Source organism: Leucoraja erinacea, chromosome 8, assembly GCF_028641065.1.
Source record: "Leucoraja erinacea ecotype New England chromosome 8, Leri_hhj_1, whole genome shotgun sequence".
Taxonomy (NCBI): domain Eukaryota; kingdom Metazoa; phylum Chordata; class Chondrichthyes; order Rajiformes; family Rajidae; genus Leucoraja; species Leucoraja erinaceus.
Genome location: NC_073384.1, coordinates 32,175,953 through 32,192,363, shown reverse-complemented (window position 1 = coordinate 32,192,363; position 16,411 = coordinate 32,175,953). Strand labels below are relative to the sequence as shown.

General features: G+C 43.7%; 2 protein-coding genes across 4 annotated transcripts in view; one reads left to right on the top strand and one right to left on the bottom strand.

Moving 5' to 3' along the window:
• Positions 1–16,411, top strand: part of abhd12 (abhydrolase domain containing 12, lysophospholipase) — a 116,709-nt gene that overhangs the window by 26,192 nt on the left and 74,106 nt on the right. For all 3 annotated transcript variants that reach the window (XM_055639334.1, XM_055639335.1, XM_055639333.1), the window contains one exon: positions 13,760–13,884. In XM_055639334.1, coding sequence (XP_055495309.1) covers positions 13,760–13,884 — 125 coding nt within the window. The remainder of the gene's footprint in view (positions 1–13,759; positions 13,885–16,411) is intronic.
• The window catches only part of eif4a3 (eukaryotic translation initiation factor 4A3), a 165,823-nt gene that overhangs the window by 123,358 nt on the left and 26,054 nt on the right, over positions 1–16,411 (bottom strand). The window lies entirely within an intron of this gene.

Here is a 16,411-nt window from a genome sequence, read left to right as displayed (position 1 = left end):
GGCCTTACATCGCCGGCTCGGTCTTAACGGCCGCGGGACTTGCCATCACCTGCCGGGAGCTTTAACATCGGGAGAGGATGAAAAACAGGGGAGAGACAAGACTTTGCCTTCCATCACAGTGAGGAGGAGATTCGCTGTGATGGACATCTGTGTGAATTGTGTTGGTTATGTGTCTTGTAAAATTGTTGTTGTATGGCAAGGGACTAAAGATGGAAATTAGGTACTGGCTATAATCTTGCATATTTATATGTACATGTTTATCAATATGCACTGTCCCTGTTTAAAAAAATATATATATACATTTTTTTTAAAATATACACCCCTCAGTTGTCACCCCTAAGTCCTGGCCTGTCCAATCTCTTCCTGCAGCACAGACCCGAGGATCCTGGGAACATCCTTGTAAAAGTTATTTAAACAAAACATTCTTGCCTCTTATGATGCGTCGGGGTGTGTCCCCACCCGACTCTGCCCCTCGATGTGCAGCAGTGGAAGGACACTAGACTGTGATTTGAGGAGTGATGGGAGAAATTAGCAGAAAATTAGTCAGGCTGTGAATTTATATTTTTTATTTCACGTTTTATGTAAATAGCTTTATTAATATATGGTCTGGAAAAGGGTCCTGACCTGAAAGGTTATCTGTCTATTCCCTCCTCAGATGCACCCTGACCCAGAGTTCCTCCAACACTTTGTGTTTTGCTCGCAATTCCAGCATTTGCAGTTCCTTGTGTCTTCATATTGATGTTTGCTGCATGTATTTCTTCTAATTTCCTCTTTTTCATATTCTATATTTGCTCCTTTATTTCCCATCTGAATGGATTTATGCATAGCATGGAAATTGGGTGAAATATTTTTTAGAGAAGGGAGAGAGGTTGCACTGGTGGAAAATGGTGCAAAAAAAAGAATTGAAACAACTAACATTTAATTTGACAAATTTCAGTAGACATTGAATAACTGCATCAGCAATGAGAAAACAAATCAAGGCTACACTGTTGCTAATCAATTGCTCTGCTAAATCTAGAAGAACAAAGAGTTCTTGAAATTTTAGTATCGCTTTCATTGCAATTCCAGGAAGTTAAACCAAGTCTTTCCATGGGAATGTAAATGCATTTTTGTTTTCTTTTTATTTGAGATGCTCTCCTTAATGGGAACGTAAGAAGATCTAAGCTGAGGAGAAAGATTTACTTGAAACCTGAGGGGCAACATTTTTCCACACAGATGGTGGTGTGTATATGGAATTAGCTGCCAGTAGAGGTAGTTGATTCAAGGCAGGCACTAAAACAGCATGTAGAAAACATTTGGGGTGTGGGGGCGGCGCGGAGGTACATGGATTGGAAACATTTAGATGGTTACAAGCCGTTGGGTTGCAACCTTGTTGTGGTCGGGGAGCTTGTGTGTCTCAGTGACCCCTAGAGCTATGCCGGCGGGAGATTCGTCTCCTGTTAGGGCCTCCCATGCTGGACAGGTCGAAGGGTAGAGGCGAGACGAAGAGCGATCCACTGGTCCTCTAGGTTGCAGGTTGAGCACAGGGCTAACAACCCTGTCTCGTAAAACAAATATGTTACGGAAACAGCAACTGAAGGAATCAACACTACTGGGCGTGATGGACTTCCAGGGCTATCGACAGATGCTAGGATGAATGTCAATGGTGAAAGCCGAAAGGAAGCCACTGGCAGGAAGGTGGAAGTTCTAAATGCCAAACATAAGACTAGGCATGAGAAGGCGCTGGAACTGGATTGGCCATATACTGAGAAGAGAACCAGACAGCATCCCAAAAATAGCCCTGCACTGGACACCGGAAGGGAAAAGGAAAAGAGGGAGACTCAAAACCACCTGGTGTCGAACTGTGGAGGAGGAAATGGACCTGACCTGGGGTAGTGTCCAGAAACTAGCCCAGAACAGACAGGGGGTGGAGGACCTTCATTGCTGCCCTACATGCCAGGAGGCATAATAGGCTGTAAGTAAGTAAGTAAGCCGAATGTGGGCAAATTAAACTATCTTAGATGTTGCATCTTACTCGGCATGGACGAGTGGGGCCGAAGGCCTGTTTTCATGCTGTATGACTCTAACCAGAATTCCACAGACCTTGGTGCCTTTACCATCATTCAATAAAATCTCAATGAAACTATTGCTTCAGCTTTACTTTCTTCGCGAACCTCATATCCATTGGTTCCCTTAATAGCTAAAAAATTTTTCGATCACTTCAGTGACTGAGCCTCCACCGCTCTCTTGGGTAGAGAACTCTAAAGAGTCACGTCTCTCAGTGAACTACTTTATTCTTATAGATGATAGACCCAAAGTGCTGGAGTAACTCAGTGGATCAAGCAGCATCTCTGGAGAAAACGAATAGGTGACGTTTTGGGTCGAGACTCTTCTTCAGATGGAATGACCGACCCGAAACATCACCTATCCATGTTCTCCAGAGATGCTGCCAGACCCACTGATTTACCCCAGCACTTTGTGTCTATCTTTGGTATAAACCAGCATCTGCAGTGCTTTGTTTCTACATTCTAACTTTCTTCTTATCATATTTCGGAATAGCTGACCACATACTTTAAGACTGTTACTTCTGATTCCAGCCAGGGAAAACATAAATTCTTCATATACTCTGTCGAGTCCCTTAAGATTAGAATGTTACACATTTTACTGATGTAACTTCTCATTCTTCTAACTCGAGTGACAAAAAGTCCAGTCTGTTTTAATCTTGCATTGCACTACAGGCTGCCTCTCCTCTCTGCCAGTACATCCCTCTTTAGGTAAGGGGACCAGATCTGTTCACTGTATTCCTGTAGATGTAGGCTGTATGTGATTCGAGCAGGAGATCGCTACTCTTGTACTCAAGTCCTCAAGACCAGGGTATTGTGTTATTTTCTGATTGGTTGCTGTACCAGCATGTTAACTCTCTGTGATTCACGTATAAGGACACCTAGATTCCTTTCAAAACTAACACCTTGCCAGTTATTGCCATTTTTAAAAAGTGTATTTTTTTTTCCTAACAAAGTCGATGAATTCACCTTTTTCAAGAGCCAAGAGTGTTTAATTGTCATATATACCAACAAAGGAACAGTGAGATTCTTACCGTATAAACAAGGAACTGCAGATGCTGGTTTACAAAAGAAGACACCAAGTGCTGGAATAACTTAATGGGCCGGGCTGCATCTCTGGAGAACATGGATAGATGACATTTTGGGTTGGGACCCTTCTTCAGACTAATTGTGGCATGGGGGGTGGAAGAAAGCTGGAAGAGATGAGGTGTGGGACAGAGGTTGGCAAGTGATGAGGATCTTTTTTAAAAGACCTTACCATTTATTGCCATTTTTAGACAAAGGCTAGACATGAAACGACAGAAGGTGTGTGAGAAGGAAAGAAGAGTTGTGAATTGTGAAGCCAGATAAAGGAATGTCGGTGAAAGATGAGGGGAGGGGAGAAATAGGTGCGAGTCCAGTTGCGGCACAGGGCAGAAAGGGAGAGGGGTGTGTGTGTGTTAGTTAGTTACCTACAATTGGACAATTCAATATTCATATGGCCGGTTATGCAGCAGGATTGACAGACTTGTAAACACAATACACATAGATAACATATAACAAAACAATTCAATACATTAAAACCCCCCAATACTAGTGGAAAAAAGCTTGACGTCTTCGGTGCAACCAAAATCATTTACTACATTATATTGCATCTGACGAGTCCTTGCACATTCACCAAGTCTATTGATGTCCCCTGAAGCACGTCTGCATGTACCTCATGGTCCACACCACCACCTCGCCTTGCATCATCATCCTCGATCTTCCAGCTCTATTTGCTCCAAGATTGAGGGAATTTTATTTATTTATTTATCAGAAACGGCTCCAGTGTCATTCATGATGCACGTAACCTTTCTGGATTCTCTGTGCAGCAGGAAAGAAACATTTTGTATTGATATTAACAAATGCTAGTACTAATATTTAATATGTGGCGACTCCTTGTGTGCTCTTCCCAGAGAAGGATCTACTATCATCCAATACAATGGCCCCACTCTTTAAATGTTTTTTCTACCTGTAAGTACAGCACCATTTCTAAATATTCCAACTTTTTCCCAGGATAGAAAAATCAAATACTAGCAGGCATAGCTTTAAGGTGAGCGGGGCAAAGTTTAAAGGAGATGTGCGGGGCAAGTTTTTTTACAGAGGGAGATCTGGTTGGATAGCATGCTAAACAAGCTTTTCATTGTACATCAGTACACATGACAATAATAAACCTAGACATGTGTGAAGCAGCTCTCCCTTTCATTCTGTGGAATCTTATCACCCGAGGGCAGATCAAGGACACTGGAAATTAAGACTCATTAAGTGCTTCTTAGTAAAGGCCTGCTTCTTAATATAGACCTGAAATGCATACCTGTTTTAAAATTCATGTTTTGAATAATTCAGTCTTGAGACAGGCCGTATGTCATGTAGAAAAATCTTGCAATGCTCTTGTTTTTCCTCAGGAAGAGCTGTTATTATTTTCAAATGTTTGTAAATACACAACTACTTTGCATTCGACAAGATCCTCTGTTTCTTGATTCCTCTACCCTCAGAGAGTGGTAGCTGTGTGGAATGAGCTTCCAGTGGAAGTGGTGGAGGCAGGTTCGATTTTATCATTTAAAAATAAATTGGATAGGTATATGGACGGGAAAAGAATGGGGGGTTATGGTCTGAGTGCAGGTAGATGGGACTAGGGGAGAATAAGTGTTCGGCACGGAGGGGTGATCTGATAGAGGCATATAAAACCACGAGGGGAATAGCTAGGATGGATTCAGAGTCTTTTACCCAGGGTATAACCATATAACAATTACAGCACAGAAACAGTGGTGAATCTCTGGAACTCTCTGCCACAGAGGGTAGTTGAGGCCACTTCATTGGCTATATTTAAGAGGGAGTTAGATGTGGCCCTTGTGGCTAAGGGGATCAGGGGGTATGGAGAGAAGGCAGGTACGGGATACTGAGTTGGATGATCAGCCATGATCATATTGAATGGCGGTGCAGGCTCGACGGGCCGAATGGCCTACTCCTGCACCTAATTTCTATGTTTCTATGTTTCTACTAGAAGGGCCGAGTTGGCCTGTTTCTGTGCTGTAATTGTTATATGGTTATACCCTGGGTAAAAGACTCTGAATCCATCTTAACTATTCCCCTCGTGGTTTTATATGCCTCTATCAGATCACCCCTCAGCCGCCTGCGCCCCAAAGAATAAGGTCCGATCCTGCCCAACCTCTCGCTATAGCCCAGAGCCTTGGGTCCTGGCAATATACTCATAAATCTTCTCTGCACACTTTACAGTTTGATGGCATCTTTCCTATAGCAAAACTGAACACTGTACTCCGAGTGCAGCCTCTCCAGCATCTTGTACTACTGTAACATAATGTCCCAATAATCTATACATAACTAAAGCTCTGATCTTGTTATCTTCTGGTTTGCACGGTCATTCTATTTGCGCAAAAACAGTACACGATAGAGCTATGATTTTTCGCCAGCTTAATCACTGTTCTCCTAAACTGCGATTGCACCAAGTTTCGTTCCGATCGGTGGTCTAATGTAAAAGTTAGCGAGAATCTTAAAAACCGCGTGTGCGCAGATCGATCTCGAATCCTGCCGTTCAGCGCCGCGTCTATTGGACGTCTCCAACCAGACACAATTTTCGGAGAGAGATTGGGTCGGAGACCCGACCCGAAGCAGCCTAGCGTCGGAGACCCAGCCCAGCGTTGGAATCCCAGCCCAACCCAGAGTCGGAGATGTCGCCAAACGGAAAGCGGAGACTCTGATCCCGGCAGAAGAGAACGACCAGCACCTGCTGTGAGTCCCCATTGCAGCATCAATTCCAGCCCCTTCCCCTATGGTCCCCCTCACTGGCTTCTGCCCCGCTCCCCCCACCCTCGTGATACCACCCCCGTGATACCACCCCCTTTCCCCCCCTCCCCCCCCCCCCCCCCTTCCCCCCCCCCCCCCCCCCCTCCCCCCCCCCCCCCCCCCCCCCCCCCCCCCCCCCCCCCCCCCCCCCCCCCCCACTCCCCCCCCCCCCCCCTCCCCCCACACTCCCCCCCCCTCCCCACACCCATCCCCCCCCCCCCACCCCCACAACCCCTCCCCCACCCCCACAACCCCTCCCCCATCCCCACAACCCCTCATCCCCCACAATCCCCCTTCCCCCGCCACACCACACTCTCCCCCACCCTCCCCCCACCCCAACCCCCCCTCCCCACAATCCCCCTCCCACACCACATGACATGAAGAGGGGGAGGGAGTGCTGCGGGGATGAGGGGAAATGAGCCGCACCTGCGCAGTTAGGGGCTATGGGTGAGTGGTGGAATATTGCGTTGGGGGATGGGTTGTGTTGGAGGACCAGGCCTCCCGTGTGACTGGGACCCAACAGGTCCCACTTAGTCTAGTTGTAAATGAATGAGAACTGGTTATAATTGCAAATGGTAAGTAATAGGAATAACATAGATAAATAAAAAGTTCTGGAATAACTCAGCAGGCCAGGCAGCATCTCTGGAGAAAAAGGTTTGGTACTGTTTCGAGTTGGACTGAAAATATGGGGTGGGGATATGAACTGTAGGTGGGAAAAGATCAGGACAAATCAGGGCCGGGAACAGTTGATTTCCAGCAGGGTGGTTCCTTGGTAGGCCAATTGTTGGCTTGGTACGATGTGATCACGAGATGGATACATTTTTGCAAACTGTAAAACTGGTTAAATAACAGGGAAGGAGAAGAAAGGGGGAGAGGAGTGTTAATAGAAGTTACTTAAAATGAGAAAATTCAACATTCCGACCAGAAACATCGAGGAAACCAGAGGTCCCGGAGGAAACCCATGCAGTCACGGGGGGAACGTACAAACTCTGTACAGACAGCACCGTAGCCAGGATCGAACTCTGGCGCTGCGCCACCGTGCTGTCTATGTTATTCCTATTACTTACGAAGGTTCCCGACCCGAAAGGCCCCCCTTTCTTTTTGACCAGAGATGCTGCCTGACCTGCAGAGTTAGGAATAATTTGTTATAAAAACTTGATTGAATATAGTTTTAATTGTATAACGATTTAAAGATATAAACAAATAAAGGCCTGTATATGCCATGTAGATACACATCTGACAAATGGCACCAACTGTATGGAGAAGATCTTGTTCTCCTGTTCCATGAAGTTGAACTAACTGTACTCACAAGAGATTGAAAAATGTTTAAAGACATCTCATCTGTGACACATTTTGCTCTCAACATATTTTCCAGGCTGAAGGGAAAGGACACGTCAAATCTTCTTCCGCCCTCCCCTCCCCTATTTCTCCTTCGCCCAATCAGCTAAGCCGTGAGATATTAGCTCAACGCACAATGAATTCATTTATAGAGTCGTACGGTAGATAAACAACTCTGTTTAAACCCTTCATACAACTCATCTATGTTGACCAAGATGCCCTATCTAAGCTAGTCCCATTTGGCTGCATTTGGCCCATATCATACTAAACCTCTCCTAATTGTGTCTTTTAAATGTCACATCTGTACACACCTCTGCAGCTTCATCTGGCAATTTGTTTGATATATGTTAAGAAATTGCCCCTCTGGTCTCTCTTAAATCCTTTTCCTCTCTCTCATCATGAACCTATGTTCTCCAGTTCTGGATGCCTCCATCCTGGGGACAAGTCTGGGAATATTCACCATATCTGTGCCTCTCATGGTTTGTCACCCATCAGCCACAGGAAAAAATTCCCAGCTTCTCATTATAACTCAAGCCCTCGCGCCCTGGTAACAACCTGATGAATCTTTTTGCACCCTTAAATATTTGAATATATTTGTTCAGAATCTGAAGATGACCCAAAATGTAAATGTTGTGATAGTACCTGCCTCATCTACCTCCTCTGGCAGCTCATTCCATGTACCTACCGCCCTTTATGTAAACAAAAAGTTTCCCCTCGGGTTCCTATGAAACCCCCATCCCCCTCCCTTTCCCCATCGCCTTCCCCCTCCCCACCACACCTTATACCATCTGGTGCGAAATAATGTGAAATGGAATGTATCTGTCTGAACATCTTGAGCACCATGATTAAAAAGAACATCAAATTACCATTGTACAACTTTTAGTTTTATCTGTAGGAAAGAACAGCAGATGCTAGTTTAAATCAAAGGTAGACACAAAATGCTGGAGTAACTCAGCGGGACAAGCCGCATCTGTGGAGAGATGGAATGGGTGATGTTTCGGGTCGAGACCCTTCATCAGACTGATGTCAGGGCAGTGGGGGGGACAGATAGAATGTAGTCGGAGACAGTAAGACTGTTGTGAGAACTGGGAAGGGGGAGGGGATGGAGAGAGAGGGGAAGCAAGGGCTATTTGGAGTTTTATTTACTGTATTTCCCGGCAATGAAGACGCTATTTTTTACCCAAAGATAAGGCACGACAATTTACCTGCGTCTTGGAGGCCGAAGGTTAGGTTGTTAGCCAAGAAAGATAGACTTGGCTATCCCTCGGTACAGCAACATCAAGAACGATGATAGCCAAGTCTATTCCTGGGCGCGGAGCCACCGAATTGTGGCTGGGGAGGGAAGTAGCTCAGGTGGCTACGAGCGGCCGCCGGGACCTGACAGTGAGGGGACCAGCTCAAGAGCAAAGATCATAGAGCGGAGCACGTCAGTGGGCGATGGATAACAGGACAACGGGCAGCGGAGCTTACTCCTGTGTCAGCGCGATCAAGGGACCAATTGAGGTTACTCGCGCTGACACAGGAGTAAGCTCCACCACCCGCTGCCCTGTTATCCATCCCCCGCTGACCAGCTCCGCTCTATGATCTTTGCACTTGAAAGACACGGACTGGGCAGTGAAAGCCATGCAGTGTCACCCAGCGCAGCAAGTGAGGCCACGTCCTGCTCCCGGCGGCAGTTGGAATATAAGGATTTGCGGGAAGCGGCTGACATGAGCGAGGCCGGCGAGCGGCAGGAGAAGCCACAATGTGGTGGCTCCACGCCCGGAGCGCCACGGCAGCGGTGAGTGAGTGCGTTGCTGGCATGATCCCCGACCCCCTGCTTCTCAACGCTCCTGCCTGTGCTGACCCAGGCCAGACTCCCCACACGCTGTGAAAGGAACTCTTCCCCCCCAATTGGTCCCTTGAACTAGTATTGTCATTCAATAAGATCACTACTGATTCAACTTGTCCTGGTGTGCTCCCGTTTTTCCTACCATCTCTTCACCTGTCGTCACGCTCCACACCCCACCCAATCATTAATTCATAATAATAATAATAATAATAATAATAATATATTTTGTCATTGCACATACGTGCAACGAGATTTGGTATGCAGCTTCCATCCGATGTCATAACTTAAACAACTAATAAAATTTAGATTTAGATACCCCGAGAAACATGATTTATAAAAAGAACAGTAAACAGTAAAACAGTCAAAACAGTCTAAAGTGCAAATGAGGGAGGTTTGGAAGCCTTGGGCAAATTGAATTGTCACTTTATTTATTTATTTATTTATTTTTGAGTGTGAGAAATTCTATGTCCCGCCAGCCTTTTTTCAAACTTTAGCAACTCAAAATGGGGGTGCGTCTTCGACGCAGGGGGGGTCATCATTGCCGGGAAATACGGTAATTATTTTAATATTTAATTCTCTTCTGTTCCTTTATGGTTGGCGTGTTTGAATCTGATTTTTGTATTTTGAGCTAATCATCCTCATAATTAAGTTAAGGTAATCATCTTAATAATTAAATTGGTTGCATGTTGTAATTAGTTCTCCAGATATGGTTCAGGTAACCTAATGGAAACCGGAGTGGTCTGTGGATCTATTTGTTTCCGTGTGTGTGTTGCAGAGCATCTTGATTAAGGGACAATTGTAATGATTTGAAATACAATAGACAATAGGCGCAGGAGTAGGCCATTCGGCCCTTCAAGCCAGCACCGCCATTCAATGTGATTATCCACAATCAGTACCCCGTTCCTGCCTTCTCTCCATCTCCTTTAACTCCGCTATCCCTAAGAGCTCTATCTAACTCTCTTGAAAGCATCCAGAGAACCAGCCTCCACCACCCTCTGAGGCAGAGAATTCCACACACTCATAACTCTCTGTGTGAAAAGGTTTTTCCTCATCTCCATTCTAAATGGCTTACCATTTATTCTTAAACTATGGCCCCTGGTCGGTCCTGGACTCCCCCAACATTGGGTACATGTTTCCTGCCTCTAGCGTGTCCAAACCCTTAATAATCTTATATGTTTCAATCAGATCCCCTCTCATCTAAATTCCAGAGTATACAAGCCCAGCCGCTCCAATCTATCAACATATGACAGTCCCACCATCCCGGGAATTAACCTCATGAACCTACGCTGCACTCCCTCAATAGCAAGAATGTCCTTCCTCAAGTTTGCAGACCAAAACTGCACACAATACTCCAGTTGTGGTCTCACTAGGGCCCTGTACAGATGCGGGAGGACCTCTTTGCTCCTACACTCAACTCCTCTTGTTATGAAGGCCAACATGCCATTCGCTTTCTTCACTGAATGCTGTATCTGCATGCTTACTTTCAGTGATTGATGAACAAGAACCCCCAGATCCCGTTATACTTCCCCTTTTCCCAACTTGACACCATTTAATAATAATAATAATACATTTTATTTATGGGCGTCTTTCAAGAGTCTCAAGGACACCTTACAAAATTTAGCAAATAGAGTAAAAACATGTAAGCGGAATGAAATAAATAGTAAAGACATCACCAGTACACAAATTAAAGACAGAATTCAATCCAAAGACAAAAATCAAAAACACAATATGAAGAGAGAGCAGCGGCAGCTAAAGCGCGCCAGCGTACACTCTCCCTTCCGGCAGCCATCTTGGACACAGAATAAAATAATCATTTACACACAAAAAAAAATCCCCCCACAATGGTTACCACTGTGGGGGAAGGCACAATGTCCAGTCCCCATCCCCAGTTCTCCCATAGTCAGGCCTATTGAGGCCTCCACAGTTGCCTCTACGGAGGCCCAATGTTCCTGGCCGTTCTCGCCGGGTGGTGTTGCTCCGGCGTCGGGAGAGTCCTCACAGCGGCTGGGACGGCTGGAACGGCCGATTCCCTATCGGAGTCTGTGGCATTCCGAAGCCGACAGGGCCGCATCGGTTGGTGCTCCGAGGCTCCCGATGTTAAAGTCGGCGCCGCCCGCCCCCCGGCTGGCCACTCCTCAGTCCTGCAGCTAGACGATGTTGATCACGGCGGTCTCAGCGTACCAGTCCAGCGCGGCGACCCAGCGCGGCGACCCAGGCAAGGCATCGCCCGCTCCGCTCCGCGATAGCGCTCCAGCGCTGTGCTGCCACCGAAGCTGAAGGTGCTGGGCAGTCCCCGCCAGGAAAGCGCCGCTCCACTCACGCTGGTAGGCCGCAAGGACTGGTCGACGGTGCAGCCCGGGGAAAAGGCTGCCTCATCGACCAGGTAGGGACCTAGAAAATAGTTTCCCCCTTCACGTCCCCACATAAAGTCAAATTCCACAACAAACATAGGACAAAATTCACTAAAAACTAATATTAAAAAATGAATTGAACAGACAGCTGCTGGTTAGCAGCCGTTCCCCAGGATGGTTCCTCCCCAAGTTAGATAATTTAGATACATTTTCAAGAACACACCAAATTGCTGTTTGGTTTTCTTTATTCCCTTTATAAAGATTTGATTTTAACATTTATAAGCAAATCTAAAATCATCTTTGTTTTTTAAATATATGCAAACATGCAATGAAAATACCAATGTGTGAAGTATTAATTTATTAACTTTAGAAGTCCTTTTCAGACTTTGAGGAAGCATTAATACTTAGTTTTACCAGCTTCATCTTATAACTGCTTCTCTAACGTAACGCATCTTTGCACCAGGTTGTGCCGTTTAACATGCAGAAGTGGAATAATAACTGGCTGGGGTTGTATTACATGGAGATAATGGATACCCAGGAGGGATTGCTCTGCAGTAATTCCATCAAGGGAATTCAGGTGGTATTGTAAATAACATGAGAGAGATTAACTACCAGCCTTGATATTGTTGGTACATTTCCGTAGTATAATAAAAAACCCCATATAGTTTGATCATTTTAGGTAGAAGCAGGTCCTTCGGCCCAATTCGTCCATGCTGAGAACAATGCCTACTGGCGCTAATGCCATTTGCATGATTTAGATCTTAATCTCTCTACTTTCCTATTTAGGTACCTATTTAAAGCCTTTTAAATTCTGTAATTGTATTTGTCTCTGCTACTTTCTCTGGCAACTCATTCCATATAATTACAACCCTCTGGAAAATCTTGCCCCTCAGACCTCCTTTAAATTTCTCCCCTCTCACTTCAAACTGATGCTTTCCACTTTTAAGACTCCCCGACCCAGGGAAATAGACTGTTGCTTTGAATATACTCATCGTCCACTCACTATATCTAGCACATTTGTCTCTCATCCCCATGTCCCATATTTCTCCTTTATTCATTTTTTCCCCCTCTCCCCTGCCCCCTGTCTCCTTCCACCCATATCCCTTCCCTCTAGCTTTACATTACATTCCTCCTCATCTCTCCCTATTTGACACACTTTTGTTGACTTTGACACTAACTCCACCCATCTGCCAATCATCCATCACCCCCTCACCTGTATCCACCTATCACTTGCCAGGCTCACCCCTCTTTCCAAGCTTTCTCCCTCCCGACTCCATCAGTATGAAGAAGGGTCCTGACCAAAAAGTTGTCAGTTGAGTTTAGAGATACAGCATGGAAACACGCTCTCTGACCCACTGAGTCCGCGCCGACCAATGATCCCCGCACAGTAACACTATACTACCACCAGGAACAATTTTACCAAGCCAATTAACCTACAAACCTGCATGTCTTTGATGTATGGGAGGCAATCTGAGCTTCTGGAGAAATCCTACCTAGGTCATGGGAGAACGTACAAATTCCATTCAGATAGCACCCATAGTCAGGATCCAACCCAGGTCTCTGGTACTGTAGGCAGCAACTCTAGCGCTGCGCCACCGTGCCGCTTGGTGTATTTGTCTATTCCTGGAATTCCTCCAGTACTTTTTGTTTTGCTCAAGACTCCCAACATCTGCAGTGTCTGGTGTCTGCATAAATTCCCTGTTAATCGATTAATTATTTCTGAGAGAACATTGCTGATCTACTTTATTTATAAATATTTTGTGCAATTCATGTACTATTTTGCAGCATTTGGTAACAACTCAGCAGGTTATCTTGCAGTTTGCATGAAATTATGTTTCTTCCAGGAAAGTCTCAATATTACTTTTATACGGTATTGCTGGGGTCAAGGAAAGAGGGTTCACGTCGCGGCCCTGTTTCCACTAATCTTTCCACCACCACACACAAAAAGCACAAGACAGACATCATTGAATGCAGATGCCGAGAAGTATGTTCAGCTCTGGCTGAACATCTTCTAATCTTGTGTGTGGAATCGACAAGAAGACGACAATATTTCTTTTCTTAGAGGTTTTGCAAAAAGAATGAATAAAACATGTATTAGCCAATATCCATTTAATAGTGAGATACAAGCAAATGCAGATGCTGCTTTACAAAAAAATACACAGAGTGCTGGAGTAACTTAGCAGGTCAGGCAGCATCCCTGGAGAACGTGGGTAGGTGACATTTCGGGTCGGAGCCTTTCATTCTTTTTTGCTTTGCATTATAAATGAGAAATGAAATATGATTACAGGAAGATGATTTAGTTGTATTTACAATGTATAAGATAGAATTAATGAGTACATTAATGCCCTTTTGTTTACATTTCTCTTTTTTTTTAGACGTTCTCGGCTGTTGAACAGAATCAAGAGAGTAGCTTTGTGGATCTTAGCAGTATATATTTGCATTCCTTTTGTAATAAAGCTATGCCCAGCCATTCAAGCTAAGCTAGTCTTCTTAAATTTTGGTAAGTATTACACATTAGCACTTCAATAAATTAGATCACTGAGAAAAAAAAAAATTTTTTTTAACTGTATAATTCCAATACCTGTATTAATTCTTTTTGTCCTAAATCCCAGTGTCTTGGTACCTGCGTATTGTTGCTTTTAAAACTGTTATTAAAGCAATCTCTTTGGCCAAGCTATTGACCTTGTGGTAGGGTTTTTTACAGATTTACTTAGGACCACAGTAACATCAAGTCAGTTTCTGATAAATTAGATCTTCATGCTCTTGTGGATAGTATTGTCAGATTTGATAACCAAATAAATCAAAGACATTCAGTTTTGTATATATTCCCCCTGTGAACTTGGGTCTTGCACATTTTTATATATAAATGTTTTATCATTCATTCTTCTTGTGTTTTCCTACCTGCCCCTTGCATTTTCAGTTGTTGAACTCCCACTTTGACTAATGGGCTAATGAAATGCATTGGTAGACACAAAATAAAATGCGTTGCTGGTTAAAATTTAGGTTTTTCAGTATGTTAGATATGTCCATTAATGTAACATCCTATCTCATTTTGCACCCGCCCCCTGTTATCTGTAGTCTTTGTTTTAGCTTTGAATCATAGAAACATAGAAAATAGGTGCAGGAGGAGGCCATTCGGCCCTTTAAGCCAGCACCGCCATTCATTGTGATCATGGCTGATCGTCCCCAATCAATAAACCGTGCCTGCCTTCTCCCCATATCCCTTGATACCACTAGACCCTAGAGCTCTATCTAACTCTCTTAAATCCATCCAGTGATTTGGCCTCCATTGCCCTCTGTGGCCGGGAATTCCACAAATTCACAACTCTCTCGGTGAAATTTTTTTTTTCTCACCTCAGTCTTAAATGGCCTCCCCTTTATTCTAAGACTGTGGCCCCTGGTTCTGGACTCACCCAACATTGGGAACATTTTTCCTGCATCTGGCTTGTCCAGTCCTTTTATAATTTTATATGTTTCTATAAGATCTCCCCTCATCCTTCTAAACTCCAGTGAACACAAGTCTAGTCTTTTTAATCTTTCCTCATATGACAGTCCCGCCATCCCAGGGATCAATCTCGTGAACCTACGCTGCACTGCCTCAATCACAAGGATGTCCTTCCTCAAATCTGGAGTTAAAGCAATGTCCAAATGACATACAAAAAACTTTTTTTCACAAGGTACAGGGATGAAGGGGATGGTTGACAAACGGGTTAATGTTTATTTATTATTTTATTTATTATTTATTTATGTTTTTTGGTTACTTCATACATATTACTTGTATGTGTATATCAGTTGTATGTATATATATGTCTGTATGCATCTCTAAAAATTGTCTAGGGTATTATTATTATTAATTAATTAATTATTAAATATGGAAGAAGGGTTTAGGGAGAAGGGGTGAGATTAATTCTTCTTTTCCACTCCTTTTTGAGCTTGTAAAGAAAAAGTGTTGGACATTTAAATTTTGCTTTATGCTTTTCATTGCTTTGTAACTATTGCCTGGAATGTCCAATTGTTTGACTACTTCGATTTTGTTGTTGTTATTTATTCCTATTTATGTCTTTACCTGTTCGGAATAAATAAACAAACAAATAAATAAATAAATAAATTAGGAGACCAAAACTGTACACAATACTCCAGATGTGGTCTTACCAGAGCCCTATACAACTGCAGAAGAACCTCTTTACTCCCATTCTGAAATCCTCTTGTTATGAAGGCCAACATTCCATTAGCTTTCTTCACTGCCTGCTGTACCTGCACGGCAACTTTCAGTGACTGGTGTACAAGGACACCCAGGTCTCGCTGCACCTCCCCCATCACCTAACCCCATTGAGATAATAATCTGCCTCCTTGTTTTTGCCGCCATAGTGGATAACCTCACATTTATCTATATTATACTGCATTTGCCACGCATCTGGCCACTCACTCAACCTGTCCAGGTCACCCTGCAACCTCCTAACATCCTCTTCACAATTCAAACTGCCACCCTGCTTTGTGTCATCCGCAAACTCCTAATTCCCTCTTCCAAATCCTTAATATAGCAATGTTACAAAATTTTGAGATTTAAAAAATCAAGTCTGCAATTTATCCCATCAGATAAAGCATAACAATAAGTTTAATTTGATACCTAATTCACTTTCATATCTCAAGTAATAAAAAAGTTATGGCCATTTTCATACTCGGAAATTAGCATCTTGTTCCCTATTGATTTTCTATGGACATAACAAAAAAGCTGTGATCGTGGACAGTCAAAAGCCCATAACCTTCTTAAAAATTAAGAGAACTGAATTAAATTTTCAGTTATCATAGATTGAAGCATTCTGAAACAAATATAAAATAATCTTACTTGGATGACCTGAAATTAAAGCATATAATTAGTTAGTTACCCAATTGTAGCTAATTTCAAACTTCAACTACTAGATCTAAACATCTATCCATTTCTTAATAAATGATTAACATTTTTAAATAGCCCAAGTGTCCAAATAATATTCACAAATAATTCACAATAAAACATGATTTTTAAATCT